This window comes from Sander vitreus, chromosome 22 (genome assembly GCF_031162955.1).
Source record: "Sander vitreus isolate 19-12246 chromosome 22, sanVit1, whole genome shotgun sequence".
Classification (NCBI taxonomy): domain Eukaryota; kingdom Metazoa; phylum Chordata; class Actinopteri; order Perciformes; family Percidae; genus Sander; species Sander vitreus.
In genome coordinates this window covers 19,776,309-19,803,665 of record NC_135876.1, presented here as the reverse complement: position 1 = coordinate 19,803,665, position 27,357 = coordinate 19,776,309, and the positions used below count along the sequence as shown (strand labels likewise).

The following is a 27,357-nucleotide window of genomic DNA, read 5'->3' as shown; positions in this document are numbered from 1 at the left end:
ATGGATTTTAGAAGAGGCTTGGCCAGTCAAGTCAGATTACTGGTTCAGTGTTTAAATTGATAAATGCAGTTCAAAAAGAAAAGGCAGACTGATAACCTGCAAGGTTGATGCAGAGGAGACACGACAACCTTCATATGAGCTCTGTATTTTCTTATCTTTCTTTAAATACACATTTTTACTCTGTACATTAGCTACAGCTAATGTTGATTAACATAGGAGTTAATCTGGGGAATTTTGTTTTTGCCCTTGAACTGGGATTCTTTACCTCAGTTGTGTTCATAATCTTATATAAAACATTCCTTCTTTAGAACTACAAAGATCTGCCCTAAGCATAATGTATAATAGAGTGGCAGAGTGTATGAGCTCTTAGAAAAATCATCCTCAAGCCACAGGACAAGAGATGACAAACATGAATGTCCACGAAGACACTATCTTCATGCCAATGCTTCCCTAATATCGGACAAACGCCATCAGTTAAGTTACACCTTATAATGACGCGAAGCCCGCAAGCTAGTTCTGTCAACAAAAGTCTGTTGCACCTCACCTGCACCTCAACCCTCGTGTCCACCTGTAGAGGGGAATTTATTATCGTCACTCCCCAATGCCTGCAGTGTTGGTTAGGCATAAATGCCAAATATCAACTACTTCATATAATAATCCTAGGCCCCCAGGAAGTACACTGGACTTTGAAGCCAATTTGACATAGTGGGCAAACAGTGGAATAACAACTTCTGTGTGTGTGTTGTGATGCTATTAAGACCAAAAAATACTTTTTCCAATAGACTTAGATGGTGAAAGAGGCGTCTGTAAATCAGTGGATGTATTTTTTTGAGTGTCACAACCAACGCAAAATGATGACTCGTTTCACTATCAGAATTATCACTATCACGATAACATTTGGAAAGTCTAGATGAGCCGCAAGATTAAATCTTTTACTCCCAATTTAAGTTAGCAGAGCGCTAAACCGCCTCCGCTTCAAACTCTGTATCCAGTTCTCTTTATACATCCATTAATAATCTACTTCAGTTCCTAACTAAACTTCCATCTTGTTGTACTACTCTCTTTGATCAACTCATACTATATACATTTTAATTTGTAATATGCTGACACCTTTGCACTCTTTACTGCCTGGAACATGTTACCCGGTTGAAACACCAAAGATGTTGCTCTCTGCCACACCTCCATGTACACCTTAGGGTCCCCTTGTAGGTTTCAAATATATGTTCCCTTTGGGTCAAAGTTATCATCATCACTCCCCAATCTCAGCTGGGTAAAATTGGTGTATCACTGTGGAGAGTGACAAGGTCAGAGCCTAAATGCCAAATATCAACCCTGTACATATTCCACATTCGCATAATAATCCATTCCAGTCCTGCACTTAACTTTCATCATGTATTGCTACCTTAATCATCTCATGCTGATATTTTTTAACTGTGTAACTGATATTTGCATTCTTTCCACTCTGGACCCCAGGTTCCCTAGTTAAAACACCAAACACGTTTCAAATGTTTTAATCAAAGGTCTGTTGCCTGCATGCACTATTATCCAGTCATGATTATTTTAACATCAAGTTTTAAAGCAGTAGTGTCTAGGAATGAGCTCTGCTGCATCTTTGCAATGCATCCCCAGGCTTCACAAAAATGTTTTAACAAGATAAGGCTCAAGACGATGCTCCTCACAGTCAAAACTTATTCTGATTGAGCAAAACAAATGTGAATAAAAAAACCTTTCATAGTCAACATCCACAAAAAAACAACCCATTACAAAGTGCATGCACAGTAGAAAAAATTATGCTTGCACAGCATACTGTAGGTGCATCCCAATGCCACTTAACATATACAGTACTGCTCTAAGTAGTGTGTCTCAGGAACTTTGACATACTTTTTGCAAGTTGCTGCCTGGTAGATGTTAAAATCAAACTGTGCTTACATTCATTCGCGGATCAGTTAAAGGATTCAGCAGGGACTTTTTCCAAAAAAGTGTGACAACAAACACAAGACACTTCAGCATTTAGGAGCCTAGGGAAGATCTAAACTAAAAGTCAGAGATGCTCAAGGCATTTTGTGTTCCCGAGAGAGACCATCCATTCCTCTAGCAAAGAACAAGCTTTAACGAAACATTCTGTTTTTCAATGGGATATTTTTTGTGAAGTGACGTGTAGACTGTATCTTACTTGCCCTTCATGAGTTTCTGATGGAATCTGCAATGCAAGCAATACAGAAAAGTTTTCACTAAAGAGAGAAAAACAGAAATCAAAAAAGACTCACCAAGAGGCTGTCCAGCGATGATACGGGCGTTTTCGCCCGCCACAGCTGCTCGGGCGTTCCTCTCGTTTAAATACTGTACGAAGGCGTAACCTTTGTGCACAGAGCAACCCACTATCTTGCCGTACTTGGCGAAGATGACCTCTATGTCGGTCTTCTTGACGATGGCTGTGTTGAGGTTGCCGATAAAGACTCTGGAGTTTAGGGAGCGCGGGTCATTCTTGTTGGTCACGTTGCTGGTCTGGAGTTTACCAGTCATTCTCCTCCAGTTGCCCTCCTGGGACACAGACAGAGGGGGAGGGGAGGACACAGCTTTAGAGGTTTGGGGCAGGCTAACTCCAGCTGAATCTGCTAAACACTATGGAACCCCAAATTGAAGATATTAAATCAACAATGAAGACATTATGAAATAATCATATAGAAAAATATATATAAATGAATCACTAAACTACTCAACGAAAAAAACAAGTGTAATTGTATCATTCTCATTTTCATATTACATACCGTCAGCGTCCCAGGAGGCCCACAAACCGCCCTGTAGCTTACTAACATAGCTAACTCTGTTGGCTAGAGAAACCACAGAGAAGACTGGTTTTGCTCTTCAGAGTTATGTGATTTACTGCCAAGAAAATGTTTAGTTAACTAGTTAACTTCTTCCATTAACATTGGCTCTTCACTTTGAACTCACTTTAAGCTAGTTAGATGGGGAGGTAACGTTCGGTAGCATGTAGCCTACAGAAAGCAACAACTATCAAAGTAATTCTGAATGAGCCAACTAGCTGCTGCTGTGAATAAACACGATACAATAACAACTAACTTCTTTTTTATTAACTTTACAAGGCTTTACATGCTACCTACTGAGCTAGTTAACTAGCTAAGCTGGTTTGTAAGCTTGGGTTAACTGAGCAGTGTTGTGATTTTAAAGATGTTTCTCAGAGAAATCACACAACTCGGAAGAGCAAAGACTCTTTCTCTGTGCTGTCTGTGACTGCCTGTTCTATACCGGAAAAAACAATTTGTTCTACGCATGTGCATAGATGTTTGAGCCTTCAGGTTAGGCATTGATGGTGAGGGTCAGGATAGCCCATTGGTCAGGGAATAGGCCCCTGAACGGATTGGGTTTTGGGTACGGAGCAAGTAGTGACTCTCTAGGTTAGCCAATAGGAGCTAGCTAGTTGGCTAACCGGCAGTTGCTGAGCCTACTGAGAGCATGTGACTGGTAACGCCACTGTCATGAAAAGTGACATTATGAAATAAAAATGTCACTAGTAAAAGTGGCATTAATAAATAAAAACAGACTTGAAAAGGGCATTTTGACAGTAATTATAGCCTATAATTAAAGTGAATTATGTAAAAATGAAAATAAGAATGATAATAAAACAAACACTTTTATAATTTCTTAAATTACTTATTAGATTAAACTAACTTATTTATAGGGTACATTTATTCATTTGACTGTTTATTTCACAATGTCTTATATATTGTGTTTAATACTGAACACTTTAGGGCTCCATACAACACAATGTATGTACTTGAATTTGATGTTTGAATCTAAATCAATTTATTTTAAATAGACACTTTATTGTTGATGGTTTACCTTATTTCATTTATGTACAAGGTCATCGGCCAGTCAACTGCTTACCTAGGCCACATTTTCGCATGGTTGAAATATTACCACTCTATGGCTGAGTGAGAGAATTAGAAGGAGCAACAATATGTGAATGGCACAGCAGTTTCCTCTGCTTTATGAGAAACCACATACAGTAGCTGCCAGTGGAAGGACAGCTTTGCTATCTCAATACCCATATTGTTGCATCCCTAATGCTTTGTGTGTCGTTTCACAGAATGCGGAGGCTGTAATTCATGTTACAGTTTTATTCAGACTTTTTTGTGCTGTCAAGTTATCAGTGCACATTACCCTCAGCTTTTGTAGGCCTCCCCTGCAATTATTTCTAGGTGACCTTTTCATCACCCAAATGTTTTTATACAAGATGATTGGCTGCAGGACCAGAGGAATTATATATCCCAAGGAAAGGATGCACTATTTCTAAGTCTATATTTTATCACAGTAGGCATAAAGTAGATAACTATGTAGATATATCCCACACATTTCTATTTGCTTTTCCCCTTGAATTTCTTTTTTTATGCACACACATAATTTCATTTTTACATCCCGGTTTTGATTACAGTTTATATTCCAAAATGGATTACACCTTGTGCATTAAATACTGTGAAATATTGTGAAGAAAACACAGAATATTCAATATTTGTCTTCTCTGAGTCTCAGTCCCTGACACACGGTGATAACAACTACTCAGCTTTGAGACGAAAAACCTAAATAATGGATCCAATCCTCAGTAAATAGGATTAGTAACCAAGGTAACACTGATGTTGTTGGACACACACACACACACACACACACACACACACACACACACACACACACACACAGTCACTCTTTTTCCTTGATCCAACTTCATTTCCCAATTGCAAGAGGCTGTAGATCCTTACAGCTCAGCCTCCCTGACTTGACACTGTGTGGCCTCAGTATCTCCACAATTACACAAAGTAGTTTTATTGTGAAGTGCTACACTACAATGGAGTCATTTAGCTAATTATAGCATGGCAGGTAATTCTGTTGAAAAAAAGACTAGATGATGTAATTCACAAACTGAGTGATGCTTACATTCCATCATAAGGCTGCTCGCTCTGTACCTACAGTAGATGATGAGGAAACTGACCAGTCATCCAGGAAATGCCTGAGCAGCCAAGTGATTTACAGAGAGAGAGAGAGAGAGAGAGAGATTCTCTCTCAGGCATCCATTACACCTGAGACTGAGATCATGCTAGACATTCAGCTGCTCATTCATGGCTAAACATATTATTTCACTTGGCAGCACATGTTTTTAGCATTACATCACATACACATACACTATAACATCCATTACGGGTGTGTGACGACTCGCTGTTTATGGTGCTGCATTGGCTTGTGTTTGTTTCCGCGTGTGGGTGTGTGTGAATAAATGCTGCTCACCATCTCTCAAATGGCCTTGACATTTATCAGCAGCAGACAGTGGAAATTAATGTGGCGCCAGCACACACATATACATGTGCTAACTCAAATGAGCCCCACAATAGCCACCTAACGGTAGTTTAAGCCCACGATCTGACACCCATCCCATATAGATGTCCGTGGACAGGTCACAGGGAACATGACAAATCAGTGGAGGAGCGTTAGATTGCCTCTCTCGTCAGATAAATCAGGAGTGGGTAATGGTCAAGGAGCCCTTTTACTGCTCCTTACTGTTATATTTCATGTTGTCTCCTCTGTTGTTTTCTTTAGAGCAGGACACTAATTTATTCCATCAGTGGTTTTCCTGCTGACCTTGCCATTTAGTTTATTTACAACCTCCATTAAGCTTCTCATCCCACGAGGAGAAACATGGGGAAACAACACAGGAAGTGATAGGCACTGGGAGTATAATTGGCATCATAATTGTTCCGACTTGACATTTGTTATAAAATAAAAAAAAACACAAAGAAGAGCTTCATCCCAGAAATGCATTCTTCAAACGGCTTTTTTTTAAAGGAAAAAATTAAATGATGACCTGGTGTTCAAAAGCCCACTCTTTAAAAATGATTACAGCTTCTTCAGTACTCTTTTTGTAGGTAAAGAGCAAAACGTCTTCATATTCGCTTTCATGCTAGTGTGGTCGTGTCAGAATAGGTGTCACATTTTTCAAAAGGTGGATGTCTCCTTTTAGAATGAACCACTTTGCTCTTGTGGCATTACAGAAAATTCTGGCATGCCTTTGCCTCTAATACATCATAAAAAAGCATCCCGATCTCATGCCAATGATAAAGAAATATGGATAAGGTCAGCAGGAAAAGCACCAAGCTTGTTTTGTTGACAGCGCTGCTGGGTTGGGAAAGTGGTTGAGTGGAAAAAAAAGAAGAAAGGATTTAGTAGAATAGTAGCCATTTTACTGAGTTGTACCTTGCTCTGTAATGCATTGTGCCTTGGTAGACAGGATCTTAAAAGGTTGTTGTTTGGGGCTGGCCACCTGCCTGATTTATAGACATTTTTTTCATGGAGGGAGGGAACTCATTGAATTGATTCCTTTTGTAATTTCCTACCACTCCACCACTGTACATTTCTCTCCGCCATGCCTCAGCCACTCTGCTCTGAATGTTGCCAAGGCAGCTTGACGGGCTGAGAAAAGGCTGAAGAAGCTGCTCAGTGAGACAGAACAGAGAAAGTTACCCTGATACACCTTTTCCAATGGTGTTGCTGCCATGTACTGCAGAGGTGGAATAATTGCTTCATGGATTCCTTTCATTTATATCTTGTCTTAAAACGTGTCTCTCTGCTGGTGAAAACAACGGCAAAACCGGGAAATATATTCACTCTATTTTGTAAATCAATGCCACTGTTTGTATTGTAGGCTGCAGAGCATTTCTGTGCTGCATCCAGCCGTACATTTTTGTGAAGCGTGGTCAGAAGGCGAAGCTATTCTACTGCACAAAGACAAACTGCAGTCACATCATTTTGTCTGATTTGAAGGGAAACTAAATGTAATTGAATATAAACATTATAATACAATTATAATACAATATAAACACTGCATATACATTTGCTCTGGTATCATTCCTTGAATTGATGGTCTTTATTGTTTAAATGTATGTATTTTCTGTATTGTTAAGCCTGTTTTATGGTTCTGTGGAGGCTCCACGCAGAGCTTTTGCTCGAGCGTAAGTGGCCTGATGTTTATACGTGTGCGTCAAGCCGGCATGTGTGTGTGTGTGTGGGGAGTGTGTGATATAGTGAGGGAGAAGTGTGAGAGTGATGGTGATTAGCTTCGGAGCGAGTACTGACTCTAGAGTCATAGTAAGAGAAACAGAGTGTCTCCCCTGGGTTTTCTGACCACGGTGGGAAATATGTAGCAGGAAAAGTTAACCCTCTCCCTGATTTCATGTTGTTTATGGAGAAGGAGAACCAGGAAATGATTCGGGGGAAATGCAACACTAACCAACCACCAGTGACGTGTAGTTACTGTAGTTTCGAGAGGCGCACGTCAGGCTACGGCGTGGGGTCCAGCGTAGACGCAGAGGGGTCTGCGGGGGTATGTTGTCGATTCTACGCAGAAGCATAAAACACCCTTTACCTTTTGTACTATATTTACCCATTCATGCACCTCTGCCAAATAAATGTCCTCTTCTGCAGCAGGCAGGTCTTTCAGCATGAAAGCTCAGATAAACGCACTGTATACTCCCTATTCAGCACCAAGCCTGACAAAATTAGTGACTAGCTTACTGAAATATTAGAGCATTTAGCAACTAAAAATACAACAGAAAAGACATATGTTTCTCATGAGATGGTAAAGCCCAAATCAGAGCTAAAAGGGAGTGAACATTGGACTGATATAGCGTGGTATAGAGCGTATATGTTCCCAGCATCCTAACCTTAATGTCCTCTTAATATGATACATCAACAAGAACTTTCAAAGGGGTTTTATGTTCTCACCAATCTATGTTCCTCAAATCTGTTATAATCTACTGATGTAATACTCCTTGAAACCTACGGCCTTCAATTTGCGGTAAAAGATAGTTTTCTTCTTTTTTGTCTTTAGACATTGAAATCGCCACAGTGGCTGAATGAGACTGTCCTCCGTGAAAACCGCCTCCATAAGTCGCTTGTTCATGCAGCAAAATTACGATCCATTTTTACGTTTTTAGTGGCGGTGTCCTCTAGTGGCTGCAGTAATTATGATGGGAGCAGAGCAGGAAGGAAGGTGGATGGGTCAAACAAACACAGGACTTTCACCCAGGCGTCCAGGGTTCATGTCCTGTTTGAAAATAAAAGTAAACAGTAAGTTTTTTTTTAAACTTTACTGAGCTAGTTACATAGTGTTGATGGCAGTGGGAATAAGATTGAGGTTGGGCTATACGTTACAGCTTAATAACATACTTCATTCAAAAACTGGACCTACTATGTGGACTTCATGTGCAACAAGGTGCAACAGAGGATTTATTTCTTAAAAGCTCAGGTCATTTGGAGCCAGTGAGGAAAAACTATTAGTCTAGTCTATTCTTCTGCTCCACCATGCAAAGTATTCAGCAGAACGGAGGCTCAGTCGGGTTCAGTGGCCTGCCAGTCCAACTGAAAGCTAGAATACTACGGATCTGCTCGAAGGTGGTGGGTCACTATGTAGAAAACTCCTTCTTAAACATCTTAAACATACATGTTTAGATGTAGGATGCATGAATGTGCATTGCACGAGACAGGTGTGTCAGATGTTTTTATCGTATCATGTCTTTTTTATGATTGCTTGAGGGTGACCTTACAGATATTTTTTAGAAAAATGTTTGTTATTCTGTAGACTGGAGAATGTGAAGCAAGACACATTTCTGTGCGAATGGACAATAACGTTTGATCTTATCTCTTACTAACTTTTTTTTTTTTACATACTTATTAAGAATACGTTTTACTTGTGTGGTTTACCATATATTTATGGTCTCTGGACAATATAACATATGTACGTTATACATTTTATCACAGCCTTTCTCAGCCTTCTCTTACCTGCAGCAAACCTAATTTCACTACAAATAGTGGCTATGTGCTTTGCGGCTCTGACAATTTTTTCTTCCTTCCAAACTCTGCTCTCAGAAAATAAATTAACTACTTAAAAAAAAAGAAGCCTGCAGCAATGATACAATTAGCTAAGATGCAAATGGAGCCATTTCTCAGTTGGCCCTCATTCACCTGCAGAGGGGAAACTGAGTAAAATGAGGTGGGAGAAACTCCTGTGTGCCGGGGCACAGAAGATGATATACGAGCGGAATTCGTTATTGTCCAGGCGAAGTCGGCTGTTTGTGATGGACAGGAGAACACCTCAACTGCAATGACAATATTTCATTTCTTTCCATGGCAGTATACAGGTGCACAGAGTTGAAACTAATCTGGTCAAACACAGTGAGCTGTTGAGCGCAAAATAGATCAATCTCTGTCTGCTCCTGATCCAATTTGATCGGTAAGGAAAGCACCGGGATGTTTTATGACATAAAACCCACTCTGCATGATTGTTTTGAAAGCTTCCTCTCCACTATAGAACTTAGCTCCATGGGATGCTTGAAAGCTTTCCCTGCACAGTGCAGCGGAATATCCCCATCTTCTCAAAATAGGCAATCAGACCAATAGCTAATATCGGTTACTGAGCTACCAAACACAATCAGAGTGCTTATGAGCACATCAGGCATATGTTTTTTTTTTTAGGACAAAATCAACATAAAAACAGGTCGGGTGGCAAGGTGGCTACTGAATATTCAGTTAGTTACTATAGCAATGCATCATCTTTTATGCATTTATTAAATGTTCTGAATGCAAATTATTATCTTTGAGACATGGTGGAGTGTAAATGAAGGATCACAAAGTGGAAAAGTAAGAGTAGCAGCGCGAAGTGAACTGAAGTACACTCCTCTGGGAATAAAGTGTAAGTAAAGCACTGCACTTTTTAAGTTGCAAACTGCATTCACTTTCAGACTTTCATGCATATTGAATTTGCTCAAGGTATATGCTACAGTTGACTCTTTCTTGAGGGGCTGCAGACTGATACAATATTATGTATCTTATACTGATTTATACCAGCAGTAATATTGTAACTATAAGAGTAACTTAAACAATGACTGCAATAACTGCAAAGATACACAAGTTTGCATACTGTTATGACAAAATGATCTTAGGCCTAGACCACATGTACATAGGTATTTGTTTTGGCCTTTCTTAAACTGTGTTTTAGGTCACTGAAAATGGATCTTTTGGAGAACTCCTGCCAGGGTGAAGATTTTCAGAAATTCAGTTTTCAGCGTTGTCATGTAGACTAGACTAAAGTTTTCTGGTCTTGTTAAGTCAGAGTGTGTGCCGTCATCTCCTTTGCGAGGCGTCACAAATTAGGCAACATTTTGCGCACCAGTGGACGTGGCCAAAATAGCGCTGGTTCTAACACACTAACAGGATTTTTGTTTACATGTTTACACATAATTGTACAGTTACTCTTCCACTGTATTGAGGAACAGAGGCGTCCCAATGCACTGCGGAGCGATCAATGTGCCATTGCAGCCAGGCAGCCTTCCAGTAATAGTTTTTCTTCAGGCTTCTGCTCGGCCAACATGACTTTAGGGTTAGGGTTATATCGCCGCCTGTTGTTTTGGCATGCTCTTGACATTGCATTAACGTGTCTTTGCGTTTTTTTTGGACGGAGATATTTTGAAACAGTGCTTGTGTGGATGGGATTTTTTTTAAAGAACAAGGGAGGGAGGTCAAAAATACCTGAGTTTGTGTGGACTAGGACTTAGACAAATGTAAATGTAGTGTATCAAACTACGTACATACTGCACACTGTATACCAGCTGTATACCTCAAATGGTCCGTGTTAATCAATTTTTAAATGTGCAACAACTCAATTTCAGACAATTTCGGGGAGTTGAATCAAGCTGTAAACACAACACTTACATATATAATTAATTAACTATACAAAACTTACTTTGTCTGTCTGCTGCCAAAACCAAAATAGTAAAGTTGCAGGTCAGAACTAAAACAATTAACTTGATAGAGTTGGGTGATGAGGAGGGATACCTCTTCCATTTGTAAAAATATTGATTATAGCTGCTATAAATCAAATAATATTGATGATGATATCAAGCACAACAGATCATATGGTCCTTTGTTGACATACTGTAGAAGCACAATGAAAACATTTCACTGAATGTTAACAGGACAAAATAATTAGACATGCAGTGCCCCGCTGTTCTGATTGTTGTCACTTGTTGCCTCTTGTTACAATGGCCATTTTGCAAATGAATATCCTGTCTGGTGCAATTACATTATAACCAATAAATGTATACGGAGAAACTGATGAAAAATGTAAAATGACATGACTAATACCAAAGTGTTTAAACATGCTAAAATACTGTAGAGACATGCTTTGATTTGGTGGGTCTAATGTATTTGGCCGTTGACCGTTCTGCTCTCCTCATTAAATCTTGATGTGTCATCATTAGCGCTCCAAGTTGCAGCTGCAGTTGGGACACATTTTTAATGGGGGCACATTAGCATTTATTAACATCTAATCTGCAGAAGAGGTAAGACAAAGTTCCAACTCTTCATTAGGAGTATTAATATACACTTTAAAAAGTGTTTGACCGTACTGAAAACACAAACTGCAGCCCAGGCTTCTGTATCTGGAGCCAAACACCAGTGTGTTTTGTCAAAGAAGGAGACATTGCATTTAATCTTGTTCTCAGCTCACAAAATTAACAGCAGAAGGATATTTCTTATTTATGGGCGCCCCTGTGAGCCACGCTGTGCTCAATAGCCTGTATTGTAAAAGGATGGCAGGCAATTTTTTTGGCTTCAAAGGCTTGGCAACAGCTCAGTGGAATTTAAATGACCTTAAAATTCACAGGTTTCGTTTACGGAGTTATTATGCAGAAGAGCAGGAATATTATCTGCATAGTGTAATCAAAAAAAGCACATTTCTTTCAAGATTTATGCACTTTGCTCATATTGTGGACTACGCATGTTATGTTTTGAGTCAATTTCAAAGAGGTTATAGAGACGATATTTTTGGCATTGCCCCTGTATGGTGGTGTTACACAGAGGGGCTGGTCGGCCATCTGTAGCCTTGCCATGACCTACAGTAGGTGTCGCCTAGTAGCAGCTTCCCTTGACCGTAACCCCGCCTGCCGCTAAAACTTTTTGACGAGAAGATGCTTGCCCATCACCCTCCTCGGGTTTGTGTACACATTTCTGCTGTTGGTGTAGCACCACGTCTGCTGTGAAGTGCAGCTGCCCCGACCACACGTTCACACCTCTAGCAACACAATCAATCAAGTCACCGGAAATTCATTAATTTCATATTGAGGTAAGCAGCCAGGGAAAGTCAGCCTACACATGCAGAGTTGGCCAAGAAAAGTTGGCCAAAGCTTTGCTTTATGTGGCCATCAGGCTTCGATGGGCAGGTTTTCCTGCTTTGCTGTTTCCAATGTCACTTTCATTTTTATTCATAACCACTTTGCCTGCCAAGTGCAAAATGGAGGATAACTTTATTCTAGTCATTCATCGCTTCCTTCAAGACAGGAATAAACATCTCAGAACTATTAGTATTCAGAGCCATGGGTAAGTCATTTTACACAATTAGAGTTTCTCAAACCACTTGTTGGGCAACTTAAAGACTACAATATGTGAAAATGTGTAAATATAAAATAGGAAAGAATCCACATAGTTTCCTTTCCTGTTAACTCCCAAAGAAGAAGATGTTAATCACAGAAAACAGCCTTGACAGTTCTGCGTGAAGGGACCTGTAGGACACCGAAGATGCCGCAGACATCGGTTTGAAACATCCCTCAGATGGACTTTGATGATACAAATCTCCATCATGTTATTTTTGTTATTGCCTGGCTAAATGTTCAAAGGTAGCAGAAACTTTGTGTAACGCATTGACAAGGAAAAGAAAACCAACTTCAAACAATCCCCAACACTTCAAAAGCTTCTTCATGGTTCGGTGACTAATCTTCAAAGTCATGCCAAGGATTGAACCGATAGTGCCGCTGTGTATAGCGGGTACAAACATCCCTGTCAGCGCTACTGAGGTGTGAGGTGTAGAGAAAGGGAGAGAAGATAAAACCGAAAGCTAATTGAGACAAAGTCTGTCCCTTGCCTGTGTGAAATACAAAGCCCCTGGCTGAAGACATTCGGTAATTACAACTGCCAGAGAACCAATCAGTCAAATGAATACGTCATTAGAGGTTGCAGCCACACATTAAGGTAAATTAGGGAATTATCGGTGATCCTGGAGGTTTATCCCAGCCATTGTGGATCTTACTGTACATCTACCTTATCTCTTTGCTGCCTTGTGCATCCCAGTAATCTCAAGAAATTAGCTGGAGAAAAATGTTACGCCTTGAGAGAAATACTTGTTACAGACTAAATCACGTTCTACAGTTTCTCTTTCTGCACCTGTTCAATCAATATTCCCCCGCTAACTGACATCGAATGCATCCTTTGACCAAAAGAGGCTGAAATAACTCGCCACCAAATTACTTTAGTTGTTATTAGGACTTGTAATGGCTCTTTTATCCCAGCAGTAGTACAGTGTTACAGCAAATCAAATCTTCTCTGTGGCTGTCTGTGTTAATAGTGAGTGGTAACGAAATGGTGAATTACTGGTTGATGCAAATACTGTCAAGATATATTCTTTAAGATCACAGTCATGGTCAAGGAAGTTCAGTTAGTAGTTTTTTCAAATTCATTTGGCATTCAAACTCATAATTCAGTTTCCTCTGTGGAGAAAGGCAGACTTTCTGCGCATGACTTGTATGAAAGGCCTGGACCACTCGTGATTTCCGTTCATACCTAAGAGGAAATTCTAAATACAAGAAAAAATGTGATTGTGACAAATTCTCTTAAATGACTAAATACATCTGTTTGTATGAGTGGCGTTGTCTTCTGCTTTCATGATACGTCTTTGGTCGTCCAGTAGGAACATATTTGAAATCCCATGCATTAGTGGCAGAATCAATTTGTTCATTATTATCAGCCTCCCTCCATTCATCCCTCCCAAACACAGGCAGACAGAGATTATAAATATGAGCTAAAACATATAGACTACAAGATAATACGTTCAGAAGGTCTAACACATTATGTGCACATTTGTATATTTACTGTTGGCTTTGCATAACCCAAGAATAACCAATGCACGTGTCCCCCCCTTTAGTTTTATACAAACAGGTGTAAAAAATAATATTTTCTTGCAAGCATGGAGGGATTCGAGATAATAGCAGGGTTGTTCATTCAATTTAAAATGTGCATATCAAAGCAGCCTCTTGTAGTTAAGGGCATGGTTCCCAACAATCAAAGGAGACTTAGCAGGACCTGCATCTAAGGGCTGAATATCAATAACCCAAAAGTCCCAGAAGAGCCACAACACTACTAAGAATATGACACATCTCATATTCTCACTAATGCATGGTGTGAATTTAGTGTCACGCAGAAGAGCATGAAGAAATAAATAACGTCTTAGAGGGAAATTGAATGTTCAACAGCTTCATTTAATTAGCTGGTTGCACGTGGCGTCTCCATTAAAAATGGCTCCCACCCTCTCTTTCTGTATATAGACAATTCATCAGGCCCCCCCCATTTCATTTCCCTTTAATTGCACAGCGTTTGTAGTTTAAAAGTAAAGAACAATTAAAACAATCTCAATGTTTGCTGACAGCCACACTCTTTAAAGAGTCCCCTTACTGTCTAAATAATTCAGAATAAAGATGAACTGCAGAGACAATAAGAGAAGCTTAATGAAGGGGCTGATATACCATTTTTTTGTGTCTCTTAATATGCAAACAAAAATGCAGCAGGTTGTAATTGCTGCTAATTGTACCTATTCTACACTAGATAAACCACGGATCACTTACTCCAAGCAGTAATTGCAAGGCACAGTTGCAGATTTTTTAAAGTGTTTGGTAGTTGGAGCCCAAGGGAACCCTTAAGGGTCTCCCTGGGCAATGAAGTCATCATCGCGCTTCATGAAGTCTAGCAGTATTTTTTTCTTTTTCTTGCCTTGGCATTCCATTTATCAGGTCTACTGACGTGCAGAATTAGAGCAGCAGACTTTAGTAAGATGGAGTCTAATGTTTGTCGAAAATAAGCAGACATTGAATACACATACACAAACATGGATACACGCTCAAATGTGGTGAAATACACAAACACAAGGATATGTGCATACACATATGCGGAAACACACACAAGCTGACACATAGGCACTCACATAGAACACACACGCTTGTACACAAACACCGCAGACAAAAAGTGATGGAGAACCTCACACGGCGGACCAATCACAATCCTTGAAGTAGAAGTTTTGACAGTGTGACAGCACATGCTGCCTTTGGTGTAGCAGAAGATGCTTATGGAGCCTGTCTGCTGCCCTCGACACTTCTTCTCCTCTTAGAGTAATAACATATGGCTTTATGCATAACACTACTCAAGCTTGAGAAACTTCACTTGTATGAAGACAAAACAAACGCAATATAAAAATAGACATTAGAAAAATATCAGCTCAGTGCTGGGGTTCAGAAAGCGGCATTATCGTATCCATTTGAAGGGATTTCTTTTCAAAATAAGACATCAATCATTTGGGAAAAGAAATGACACTCTCTCTGAATGATTGCTGTCACAAAAACAAGGCTCAGAGGTTACTTAAAAAGCTTTTAAACATCATATCTGAGAAGGTATTTATATCTGAGCAAAGAACCATGTCTGTGTTAGAGGTAATAACTGAATATCAAAAAGGATTTCAAGCACTTGAAATGACTAAAACCCTTCATTTCCTCTAAGCACCATACTGGCATGTAAGCCTTAAAGCCAGAACACATGATGACATAGTAGCTGTGCATGAATGCTCACATCCTCATAGGAGCAATATATGAACTCAAACATTCAAAAAGGCAAAAGCTCTTATGAGGGCAATGTTGCTTTTAGGGTGACGGGCCACGTTTAAATGGAATAACCATTGGCGTTGTTTTTCAGACAGCCTGTCGGTGTGACAACTATTTCTCATTCCCAAAATGAAATCCCTCTCAATGTCCCATATTCTGAATAACGATTAATTGAAATGACTCGTCCCAAAAATATCTGTATAATAAAAAAATAAAAATCTGGTAAAGAAACGGTGACACATGAAATCTTATCTACGACGATTAGGGGCTCTATATCTGTCAAATACTAAAATAACTTCAGGTGAAGTGAACTGCTAAACCTTTTATCCTCCTCTCGCTGCCTCCCTCTCAAGCCTTATCACATCATCCATTTCCTCACTTGTTTGTTGCTGTGAGTGACACCTCATACTCATCCTTATACAACATCTGTCAGATTGCATTATTAATGCTGATGGAGTGCCGGATGAGTCGTCATGTGAATAAACCGCCGCAGTGTAGGAGGGCAGAGGAAGGGTGCAGAGAGGTCACAAAATGATCAAAGAATTGTCAGGAGATAGATGACAGATGGGGCGTTTTTCTTTTTTTTTCTCCTCGCCACACCAACCCCAGAGAGTTTTAAATACATAGATAAACAGCTTTTTCATGGAAGAGTGAATCCTGTTAATTGTCATGCTGGTGAAGTAATAGCAAGTATTACACAACAATAAGCATCCCTTGTGGATTCTCTTTTTTATGACACAAACCTGAGATCACCGTAAAAATTAATCACCTAAAAATTCAAATTCCAGCTTATCACGTGCTGTTGTTGCAAAGTTATGGATTTACTTTAATAGAAACTATAAACACTGTCATGTGATAATCATTGCTTTTGACTTGCAGAGCTGAAGAGGATTAAGCCTGGGTTCCCTTCATAGCTAACCCAATAATATGTGAGACAGAGTTGCAGGCGGCTTACTGTTAACTGCCTCACATCCCTCTGAGGAGCTCGGACGTACTGCATGGACATGCCTGGTGTTTTTCTCTCCATCACCTCTGTATCTCCTCACACTAAATCTACTACTTACACATCTACTGCACTGCACCCCTCCTTCAGCCTCCACGTTATGACCGTACGTACACCAACGGCTCCATCTGACTGCAGCTATTTTCAATTGCCTCATATAGTGTGTAATCCACATAGTGCCTTCACCAACACACACAATGTGGTCCCCAGTGAAGAACGTGTTTGCTACAAGCATGTTGCTTAAAAAGCTTGTCGTTTCTGACCTGTGAAAACCATGTATCTCCAAAATGTCACCTTTCCATGAGCTAATAAAAAACAGACATGTTTTCAGCTTTGTGACAGTTATTAAATGGTTTATGTAACTTAAATTGCAATTGTATTTTCTCAGTCCATAAATGAACACGAAATCCTTCAGTTTAAAAATTCCAAATCACCAAATTTGGAGATACATGGTGACACTGGCCACTCTACAATTTTTGACCATATAAACGTATGTTACTGGATACCCATACCCCCTCTTTAATGACTCAAAAAACATATTTAACATTATTTTATCAGCTTGATATGTTCATTTCTTATGGACATGATTTTGAAAGAATGACGTTCAGGAAATATGCATTACTCAAAAGGTTCTCAGAGCCCCAGTTGTAAATCATGGTTACGCGGTGTAGTTTCATAAGCTCTATATCTCTAAAGTAATTGGTGTTGACAGTGGTTTATGCAGCACTAGTGGGGCAACCCTTTTGTTTATATGTGGATCATACATTTATTATTTCACAACAAAGACGAAATGGCACTGGCCAAAGAATTTCTCAGTTTACAAGGAATATCTTGACTTGTCAGCTAAAAATCATATACAAAAGTTGACCAAAAATCACCTGTAAACATGGGATGATGTTTAGGTCATTTGTTCATTCCATAGGTTTCGTAGAAGCAGTATTGTATACTATCAAACCCACGGCCCCAGTCGGCTGAGCAGATAAAGAAAAATAATAAATAATAGTATAGAACTGCAGCACATCTCCCTTTGCTCCCTGGTTTTGAAAGTGTTTTGGTTGTTGTCTGTATTCCAAGTTAGTCATCAGAAGTCCTTGGCTACATGACATACATTTTCAAGTCTATCACTCATGACAGCGGCACAGCGTTCACAGTCACGGCACACACAAATTGAACCTAAGACACAAAAACATATGATGCTGTCTAATGAGTGCAAAGAAAAAAAGAGAAAAGAAGTGTGAACTGCACTTCTTTCTTAAATTCTGATAGTCTGCCACATGCATGCACAGTACAACAACTCTGACTTTGTCAACAGCGACTATAAGGAAATTTCATTCCTGCTTACCACAGATAGTGGTGACGTTTTGTCAGGACAACAACAGAAATAAATAGAACATGTTTGGGTCTTGGGTAGATGGAGTTAAAACTTTAAGGCAGATACTAAGATTGTCCAAAACAAGTGAGAGAAGCTACAAAAACAAGTGTTGTTAATATGTGTCTTTTTGACATCGCTATCACTTCAGATGTTCATTAAAAAAAAATCAGATATGAGCAGCAATTTGCAATTTTGGCATTGGAAGTCTGCAAACGTCACAGCTAATAACATCCATCAATTTAAATGTCTCTGCTTTGGTTATGAAACAACAGAATCCAACAGAGCAACGAGTGAAATGTTTTCACTGAGAATCTGAAGTATGCTGCTGAATCCATTTGGTTATGGCGCGTCTTGGTTATGAAAATTTTAATGACAAAGCACACGTTCCATTATTCAGTATGCAAAAGACGTGCTGTGACTTTTCCTCCTAATGACTCATGTGATGAAAGTGTACTTGGGTGTAATAGACGGGAGATGAAAAAGAATATGATGGAAACTGAAATTGAATGTCACTTTCAGAACAACATGAATAAAATAACAGAAAACAAGTGTTTTCTTTTTCCATTAATATTAAAGTTTGCCCACTTTGTTTTGGAATCTGTATGCCTGTGTCATTTCTCTCACACTGATGAAAACCTGATGTGGTGCCCAAAAAATTCTGAAACACCATTTACCAGTGATGATACTTTGGGCCGTTGCTTTCCACTGGCTTAATACAGTCGCAATTAATAGCTTAAATTTTCCCAGTGATGTATCCAATAATGTTGTACCCAAAGCATTGTGAGACTGATGAAGTAGTGTCCATAAATGGGTTTTCTTAAATAATCTTATTCCACACTGTCTGACAGTATCATCTATCATATATTCTGTATCTGCTTGTTCCGGCTCTTCGTTAGAGCGTTTAAACTGAGTTAAGTAATAAAACCTAAGACTTTTGGACACGGACATGCAATGTATTCACTGCAGATACTCAAACAAGCAGATTTCTCCAGACAAACATTTTCAAGGCTCACAGAAATACATGGGTTTAAGGTAACTTAAAGACACACTTACAGTAAGTTTTATTCCCAATGGATTCAGTAAGGTAGAAAACCATTAGCAGGGGGTGCTTCTCATTCGGAGAAACTAGTCAGTCAAATAAGCTTGTGTTGAGTCATCTCAGTCATCCAGGTAGTAAGACATCATAAACCAACAGAAGCAATACATTTATGTGTGGAGTAGAAAACATTATCTTCTAAATGGCTTCATGTGACATCAGATGGTAAATCCTCTGTATTAATAACCCACGACTGCCACTGGACCAGGACGTGTTGGAGGACACCTGCTCACATTCGTCACCTTCTGCATGTGATGTCACGTCTCCAGGTCGTGTCCCAATTCCTCGGACTAGGAAAGTGGGGCGAGTTGGAAAAACGCCAAGCTATTGATTTTATGGCAGTTGTTAGAGTCGTAACAGAGTTGTAAGTAGCAGACTATTGTTGCAGCACCCATTCAGCCTCCAGCCTGACATACAGCAAAGCATATGGCCTCTTTAGCACCACTTTTTTTTTTTTTTTTTAGGTTTTCTTTGTAATTCTTGAAAATGTGTTTGTCATCCTTTAAATGGGCCCACCAAGTCTGGATGTGATAGATTTGACTCCTCTCTACAGTGAAATGATTGCACAAATATTCACAACAAAGAAGATGTTGTTTTTCTGGTGTTCAGTTATACAGTCTTTGTTTTGAAAGAAGCATCTCAATCCCCTAACTTACCTTATACCTTAGTAAATCTGATCTAACAGTAGGGGGGGGACAATAAACATAACATTTCTGAAGAGCAATTTTTGAAAGGCACACAAATAATTCATCCACAGTTATACTCGTAGAGGACATGTGTACACAGATGAAAGCCTTAATACTATCATTAGTGTAGCATGGAGACTGTACCATTATTCTTCTTTTCAGTGTTTCTCTTGATTCAATGAAAAAGCTGACTAAATTGACCAAAATATTCTTCTTTAAAACCATTTATTTATTTCTAAGTTGTTTACAATCAAGCCAAAATACAATGCTTTTGTACATTTGTTAAATTAGCTGATCATAATGTAAATTAGTGAGCCACTGGTAAAGCTCATCTGCTCACCCTGACAGCCACACACCTCCAAAAATATGAACTGAGCTCAACACACTTACCTGAGACTCTACACCTGACTGTCCCTGGTCTCCCTGAGACTCTACACCTGACTGTCCCTGGTCTCCCTGAGACTCTACACCTGACTGTCCCTGGTCTCCCTGTTCCTCAGTTCTTTCTGTCTCCTTTGCCTGTGACATAGTGACGTTAGTGGGCTATTTCCATAAGCACCCATTCTTATAAAGATGTTACCAAATTGTCTTACTTGGCGTTTTGGTGTACTGAAAAAGGATCATTTCATCTAGGCAACAACAACAACACAAATCTTTAACGTCAGATGTCTAATCTAAATATGAGTTAGTTTCATAGGTTCACCACGCGGTCATATTATAATTCTAAAATGATCTTGCGTCCTCCACATGAATATTAGGTTTCGTCTGGGACAGAGGATATATATTTAACTGATCAGCCAATTAACTTCATATTCAGCAAAACACAACTGTAGATCTTCAATATTAACCCTAATATCAGTTCACACACATAACGTTAGGCTTATCGCCGTGGTAATGTTAGTTGTAGTGGGTGCATTTCTATCCAACAAGCTATTAAATAAGCTAGGTAACGTTACATTATATTACACTAACATAGCAAACTTTTTTGTCATGACTAATTTATTAATTACTCAGCATCATTTCTATTTGAGAAAAGAACAACTTCATCCGATGTTTAATGTGAATAAAACAGCCTTGAACCACCTACTTACTACATTCCTGTCACTACCCGATGTGACTGTGAGTCTAGTGCAGATTCTAAGGTACAGCAGGCAGTGCACCAAACCACTGTGAGGCAAGGGAGGGGGGGACTCAAAATGTTTCTAAACTTAAAAAGCATTTTTTGGGGTTTGTATTGTTTTACTACTTACACAGATATTTTAAGTATACATCATTATGTTATGTACAATACACAGCATTGTTTTAATGATATTCTGGGGGGGAGAAAGAACAACCATTAGATGGGGGGGGGGTCCTGACCCCCCTGGGATTTACACCTTTGGATTCTCTAAAGGGAATACGTGTGTGGGTTTTCTAGACACCTCAATGACAAGGTTCCAAAAACCGAAATGTGTTCATCTTCAAGTGTTGCAAAAATTCAAGTCTATATAGTCATGTCTTAGACAATAGAGGCAGATTAACAAAAGGTTACGCTACGTTCACACCGCGAGTCTTAATGCTTAATTTTTGTTTGGCTATTCACATTACCTTTTAAAATGTGGACTATATCAGATTCCAATGTGAACTGTTTGCGGTTTCGAAGTGACCCGCATGCACAAAAGAACAATAACAATGACATCAGACGCAGCAGGCTGTTGCACTGAAGTTAGGGAGGTTATGGAGGAAGTAAGCATTTTCGCTTCTATTTCAAAATGTTTGTGTAATGGCAGCCATAACATTAATGAGCAGGTGCTGATGAGGAGAAGAATAAAGAGAAAGATAGTCAAATTGGCGATTTTGGCCTTTTGAGGGGTTATGATTGCAAATTCACTACAGAGGTCTGTGTGGATGCAGAGGTGAAGCCAGGAGTGGTGGGACTGCGTTGTGAATAGCTTCACAGAGATGCAGTTTATTCAAAACTTTCGGATGTCGAGGGCAGCTCTTGATTATCTCTGTCAGCGCCTCTCCTCAAGACTCCTACGGCAGGACACTCAATGCGATGTAGATTTACGTAGAAGTCGCATCAAATCTGCCTTGGTTGTTCACACTGCAGCCGCATTTAAAAAAAAAAAAAAAAAAATCAGACCTGGGTATGATTCAGGCCCACATATGGAAGTGATCTAAATCTGATTTGAAAAAATCAGATCTGGGCAAGATTTGAGTGTTCACACTACTTCTGAAGAAGTCTGACCCTGTCACTTGACCCCAAAAACCCCCCGATTTGGGCCACTTTTGCTTGCAGTCTGAACGTAGCCTATATTCAATATCAACATCATACCCTGCGTTTGTTAAAACCAGGAATACACACATTTAAAGCTATATCATGGAAGTACAATAAGCAAATTCTCCGACTATATGTAGTTTCATGTACCACCACTAATACTAAATGAATATACAACTCTTATGTTGTCAGTAAAAGTAAAGTAGAAGGTCAGTTACACTGTGTGAAAACCAGTAGAAAAATATTGCTCGTTTGAGTATTCACAGTAAAAATACATGATGTGGCTTGTAGCAGCAGTTCTGAGACTATACAGATCCAGTTATGGCTCAATAATGTACTTTGGAAAGAAAAGAACAAACACTCTTTTCTTAATTTGGGGCAAACTAATTTACTTCCCTTACAAGGACATTATACGATTACAAAACAATTGCATAGGTCAGTGCAAACATTTAGGCTCATACTTGTCATTATACAGTAAGCATATGGAAGGCTATGCCCCAAAGAGTCATCACTAACCCCCCTATGTGTCTATTAAATGGGCACTATCCCAGGTTTTCTTCAGTGAGAAACAATGTCGGTAAAACTGAATATTTCAGCCATTTCAGTAGTATTAATGGGTTTAATTGAAAATTGATGACAATAAAACAAGCACTTCCCTAGGGATGTGCTTCAGAAAAGAAGTGAATCTTAATGTTCAGCTGAATTTACCAGCCAGTGTCCAAAGGGGGTATGTTTATCAAAACCCAACTGTGTCTCCAGATGCTACATTCTTTACCCCTCTGCCGGTAATCAATATGAGTGCTGAAGTCTGCTGGTTTGTGCCGCTGGGTCATGTTTACTATGCAGTGTATATAGTAGAGACCATTCTCTAGTTGCTGGCGTAAATAATTCTCTTTGAATAATACAGAGCAGGCAGAAACTGATGCTGCTGCTACCGTTCTGTAGTTAAGTGTGTTGGTAAGTACTGCAATTGTTCTCTGTTGACACTCTATGGTAATGTTACAGCGACAACACGTTTTTGAGTATGACAATGCTATGGAAATAGAAATAGAAATGTTGACACCACAGAATGTAAAATAACCACCTTCATTTTTTCCAACTTGATAATAAAGCGTATATTTGCCTCATCATACAAAACATTGTGGCCCAGGCTTGTTTAAAAACGCTAAGGTCAAAGTGTTTCAAACTGTTTTACTTTCTGTTTCTGGGCTCACGCATATCATCAGTTTTATTCTTTTATTTTACATTGTTATTCAATGTCAATTCAGAAGCGTCAGGCTTTCTTTAAAGTGTTAAGGTATTAAAAGGCTGATTGAGATGTTAACATGCAAGAAAAGTGCCCTTGGACTTTAGAGTTTTCTTTGTGGTGTTAACAGAAATTATCTTAAGTTTGTTTGGTTTTAAAGGAATACCGTGGTAATTTGGAAAATATGCATATTCTATTACATGACAGGATCAACACCACTCCGTCTGTGAACCGAGAACTAATAGTTGATTAGCTTAGCTTGCCATGAAGACTGCAAGCAGGGGGAAACATGACATTTTGTAGTTTCACAGGGAGTTACATGCTGCAACTATTTCTTGTGACTTTCTGGAGTCTTGTTATCACAGTGAGATTCTAGCCACCGGTCCCCAAGAAATCACACACAGCTGGTGAATGCGAGATGATAAGATCCAAATGCAGACAGACTTGTAAAGTTCAGGGATTTATTGACCGAATGAAGGTACAAAAGCTTATGGACACAAGAGCCAGGCAAGGGTCAAAACTGGGAAGGCAGTCCAAAGGGACAAAGAAATCCAAAGAGGGCAGGCAAAAAGGCCAAAAAAATAAATAAAAAAAATCAGGCAAGTTTAAAAAATAGGAAAGTAACAAGTCTCAGGTAACAGATTTCAGAGGCTAGCACACAAAGGCATGAGGTACATAGCAACTCCAACTATCTGGCAGAATGCAAGTGGAAATGAACTGCTAGATGTACTACTGGGCTGATTAGTAGAAATGGGAAGCAGGTGAGTGGGCGGGGAAGGTCTGGTAACTGGGACTGCAGGGAAATGGGGTGATTGCACGGCTGATGAGGGAAAGTGGAAACAGGTGAGGAGGTTGATGAGGGAGTTAGGCGTCTGGAGCAGGTGGGAAAGCCTGAGGACATATGGTCGACAGGTAGAGAATGTCAATGAACAGGTTTATACCCCGTTTACACGTATATGGTTATTTTGAAAAACTGAGACATTTCCCTTCATTTGTGCCCTTTGTTTACATGCAAACGGAGAATTTGCCTCTGAAAACGATTCTTTCTAAAAACTCCTGCCAGAGTGAAGATTTTGGAAAACTTTGTTTGCACGTTTGCATGTAAACTGAGAAAAACGGAGGTTTAGGCAGCCACATCACAGTATTTAACAGGAGCTCTACCTCCTGGTCAGTCCATATGAATGATGATCCTGACGCCATCTTTGTTCAAAAGAGAAAGAGGAAGTGATTCGTTGCTGTTGTTGCCATTTTCGGGATTCTGATTGGCTAACGTGGGCTTGAGCTTCTCGTTACACTGCCACCTACAGGTTTGGCATGCTCTTGATGGCATAAATACACAGGTTTGTGTAAACTAACACTTTTCTGAAAACTGACAGGTGTGCACAATGTTATTTTTGAAAATGGAGAGGGTGAAATATCCGTTAATGAAAATAGCTGGCCACGTGTAAACGTAGTCTTAGAGGTGCTGGTAGGTACAATAGCTGTATTTTTATTTTTTATTTTGATCGAGTTATGCAAGCTGTTTCCCTATGTATCCAATCTTTATGCTCAGCTTGGCTAATCAAATTCAACGGACGCTTCTGCAGTGGCTCTCAGCGTCAGATACGATGCAAAAAGCACCCTTCGGCGTATGTATGGAACGCACCGGGCAGAGCAGCAGCGCCACCGTTGGTGCTGTAAGATGACATAGTAGTAAGAGCGACAACGGTAGCGAGTAGTATAAAAGACCGAAATGCCGCGTAAGGAGGATGGTTGGGGTGGTGGATGGATCAAACAACACAGGACTTTCACCCAGGAGACCGGGGTTTGTGTCCCCTTCTTGTCCTGCTTGTCACAGAAACATACATTTTATAACCCCACGATCTTTTCCCTAAACCTAACTGTCCCGTTCTTGTGTCGCATGTCAGTCAGTACGTCCCGACCAAGAGTGTCAAAAGTGACGTCAAGAGTCCCAACGCTAAAGGAGACTTTTAGCGTGAATAACAATCGCCAAAGGACACACTTTTATTATAAATAACAAACGCCAAAGGAAACCAAGCGTCTGGACGCTAAAGGAGACTTTTAGCGTGAATAACAATCGCCAAAGGACACACTTTTATTATAAATAACAAACGCCAAAGGACACCAAGAGTCTGGACGCTAAAGGATACTTTTAGCGTGAATAACAAACGCCAAAGGCACATGACCAAGCGTCCGTATTTTGCGCAATGGGAGAGTGAGAATGTGTTGACCTGCGACAGGCGCTGGATGTGAAACGGGCGCAGTTTTTAACACGGTTAACGTGAATTAGTTCATTTTAATTTAATTAGTTTTAGGTTAGGTTGAGGAAAAGATCGTTATGTACACAAGTCAGTAAATACGTTTTGTGATGTGACACAAGTTTACATACATATGTTTCCACCCTACGCAGACTTTGATTCAAAACAAATTTGTGATATGTCAAAAACTATTGTAATCTGGGACAAAATATGTTACCCTCTAAATGTAAGAATGCAGTTTACGAGACTGGTATAACTGGAGATTTGATTCACATTAGCAATCACTTGGAGAAGTTGTTTTATAGAGTGCTTAAGTAAAATGTTACTTTTAACAGGCTCCATGTGCAACAAAGAACATGCAACAACAGCTACAGAGGTTTCCAAGACTGGCAATAGTCAGGGCAGAAAATCACAAGTGCGGGCCCCGGAAGAATTCAATATCATTGTAAAACAACTACAGCAACACCCCGCTGCCAATATATTATAGTCGTTTTCTATCACTATCTATATTTTTTTTTAGTCTTTCTAAATCCATGAAACAGAGCTCATGAAATATTTATGAAGCCAGACAAACAACAGGATGGTGTAATTATCATCAAACACAAGTGTACACAATGGCTGCAATCAAGCCACTTCTGTCTTTCTGTCAGTCAACCCGGGGAAAGGTTAAGTTTCACTCCCACTCTGTTAATTTCTGCTGACCTTTCCTGGGTGATGTTTCAAACTCTGCCAAGATTCTCCAAATTTTCCGACACTTATTAAATCACTCAAAATACAATCGGCTTTGGGCTGTCTAAAATTAAACATTCTCCCGATGCTCTGTGTGCAGAACTCGGCCAATCCTGCACAAACAGGGAGCCTTTAACAGATTCCTCAGAAAAGTGTGACGATGACACATCCTGACACATTACTATGACACTGGCACAGAGCCAAAGCGAGAGAAGAGCCTTGAAAGCACAACAAGGCCACGAAAAAGCATCTTGAGAGTTACATAGAGTATTTCTGTTGCTTTTAATGTGCTAATTTTCATATGAGACAGCATGATTCAACACTGCATGAATCACGCTGTCTGCATTTTTACCTCGCTTCGTTTGTCGAGCTACTGCTTTAGATTCAAATGTGGGCTGCAGGATTGCCAACTCTGATCCAAACTGTTAAATATGCATCCCTACATGTACAATGACACTATATGTATGTGTCTACAGTAAGTGAATGTTGTATAAACTTTTTGTGTAGAGCACAAACATGGTTTGTAGGTCTGGTTAGATCGAACAAGGGATAAACTTTTCCATTTTATTTGTCCACCATGTGCCAGTGCAAGATATGGAGGACATCATTCCCGACTAACTCCCGATATCCTTGTAATGTCCTCACCTGCAATAAAGGGATACTTATTGGCAAGCATGTCCTGTTTTCAAAATCATGTCTAATACTTTCAAAACATAATTGAAAGAGAGTCATTTCACTGCTATGGCTTTGCTTTGAGCAATGGATTTTGAACTGTATTCAACATTATCCTGTCTTAATGGGACATCTGTATAATAATGTTCGTCCTGACGTACAGTGTCTAGATGTATGCTGCCGCATTTGAGTCTGGATCAGTTTGTGGACTGGCTGTCATGAATCAATGAAGCAGAAATAAATGCTAACCTGTGAAGTGTACAAGCTACACAATGTC

The 27,357-nt window shown here is 39.6% G+C and overlaps 1 protein-coding gene across 1 annotated transcript in view; it reads right to left on the bottom strand.

Annotated features, from left to right (window-relative positions):
* Positions 1-27,357, bottom strand: part of LOC144537377 (RNA-binding Raly-like protein) — a 108,126-nt gene that overhangs the window by 57,329 nt on the left and 23,440 nt on the right. The window contains exon 2 of the mRNA XM_078281054.1: positions 2,268-2,541. Within this exon, the coding sequence (XP_078137180.1) occupies positions 2,268-2,523 (256 nt within the window). The 5' untranslated portion in view covers positions 2,524-2,541. The remainder of the gene's footprint in view (positions 1-2,267; positions 2,542-27,357) is intronic.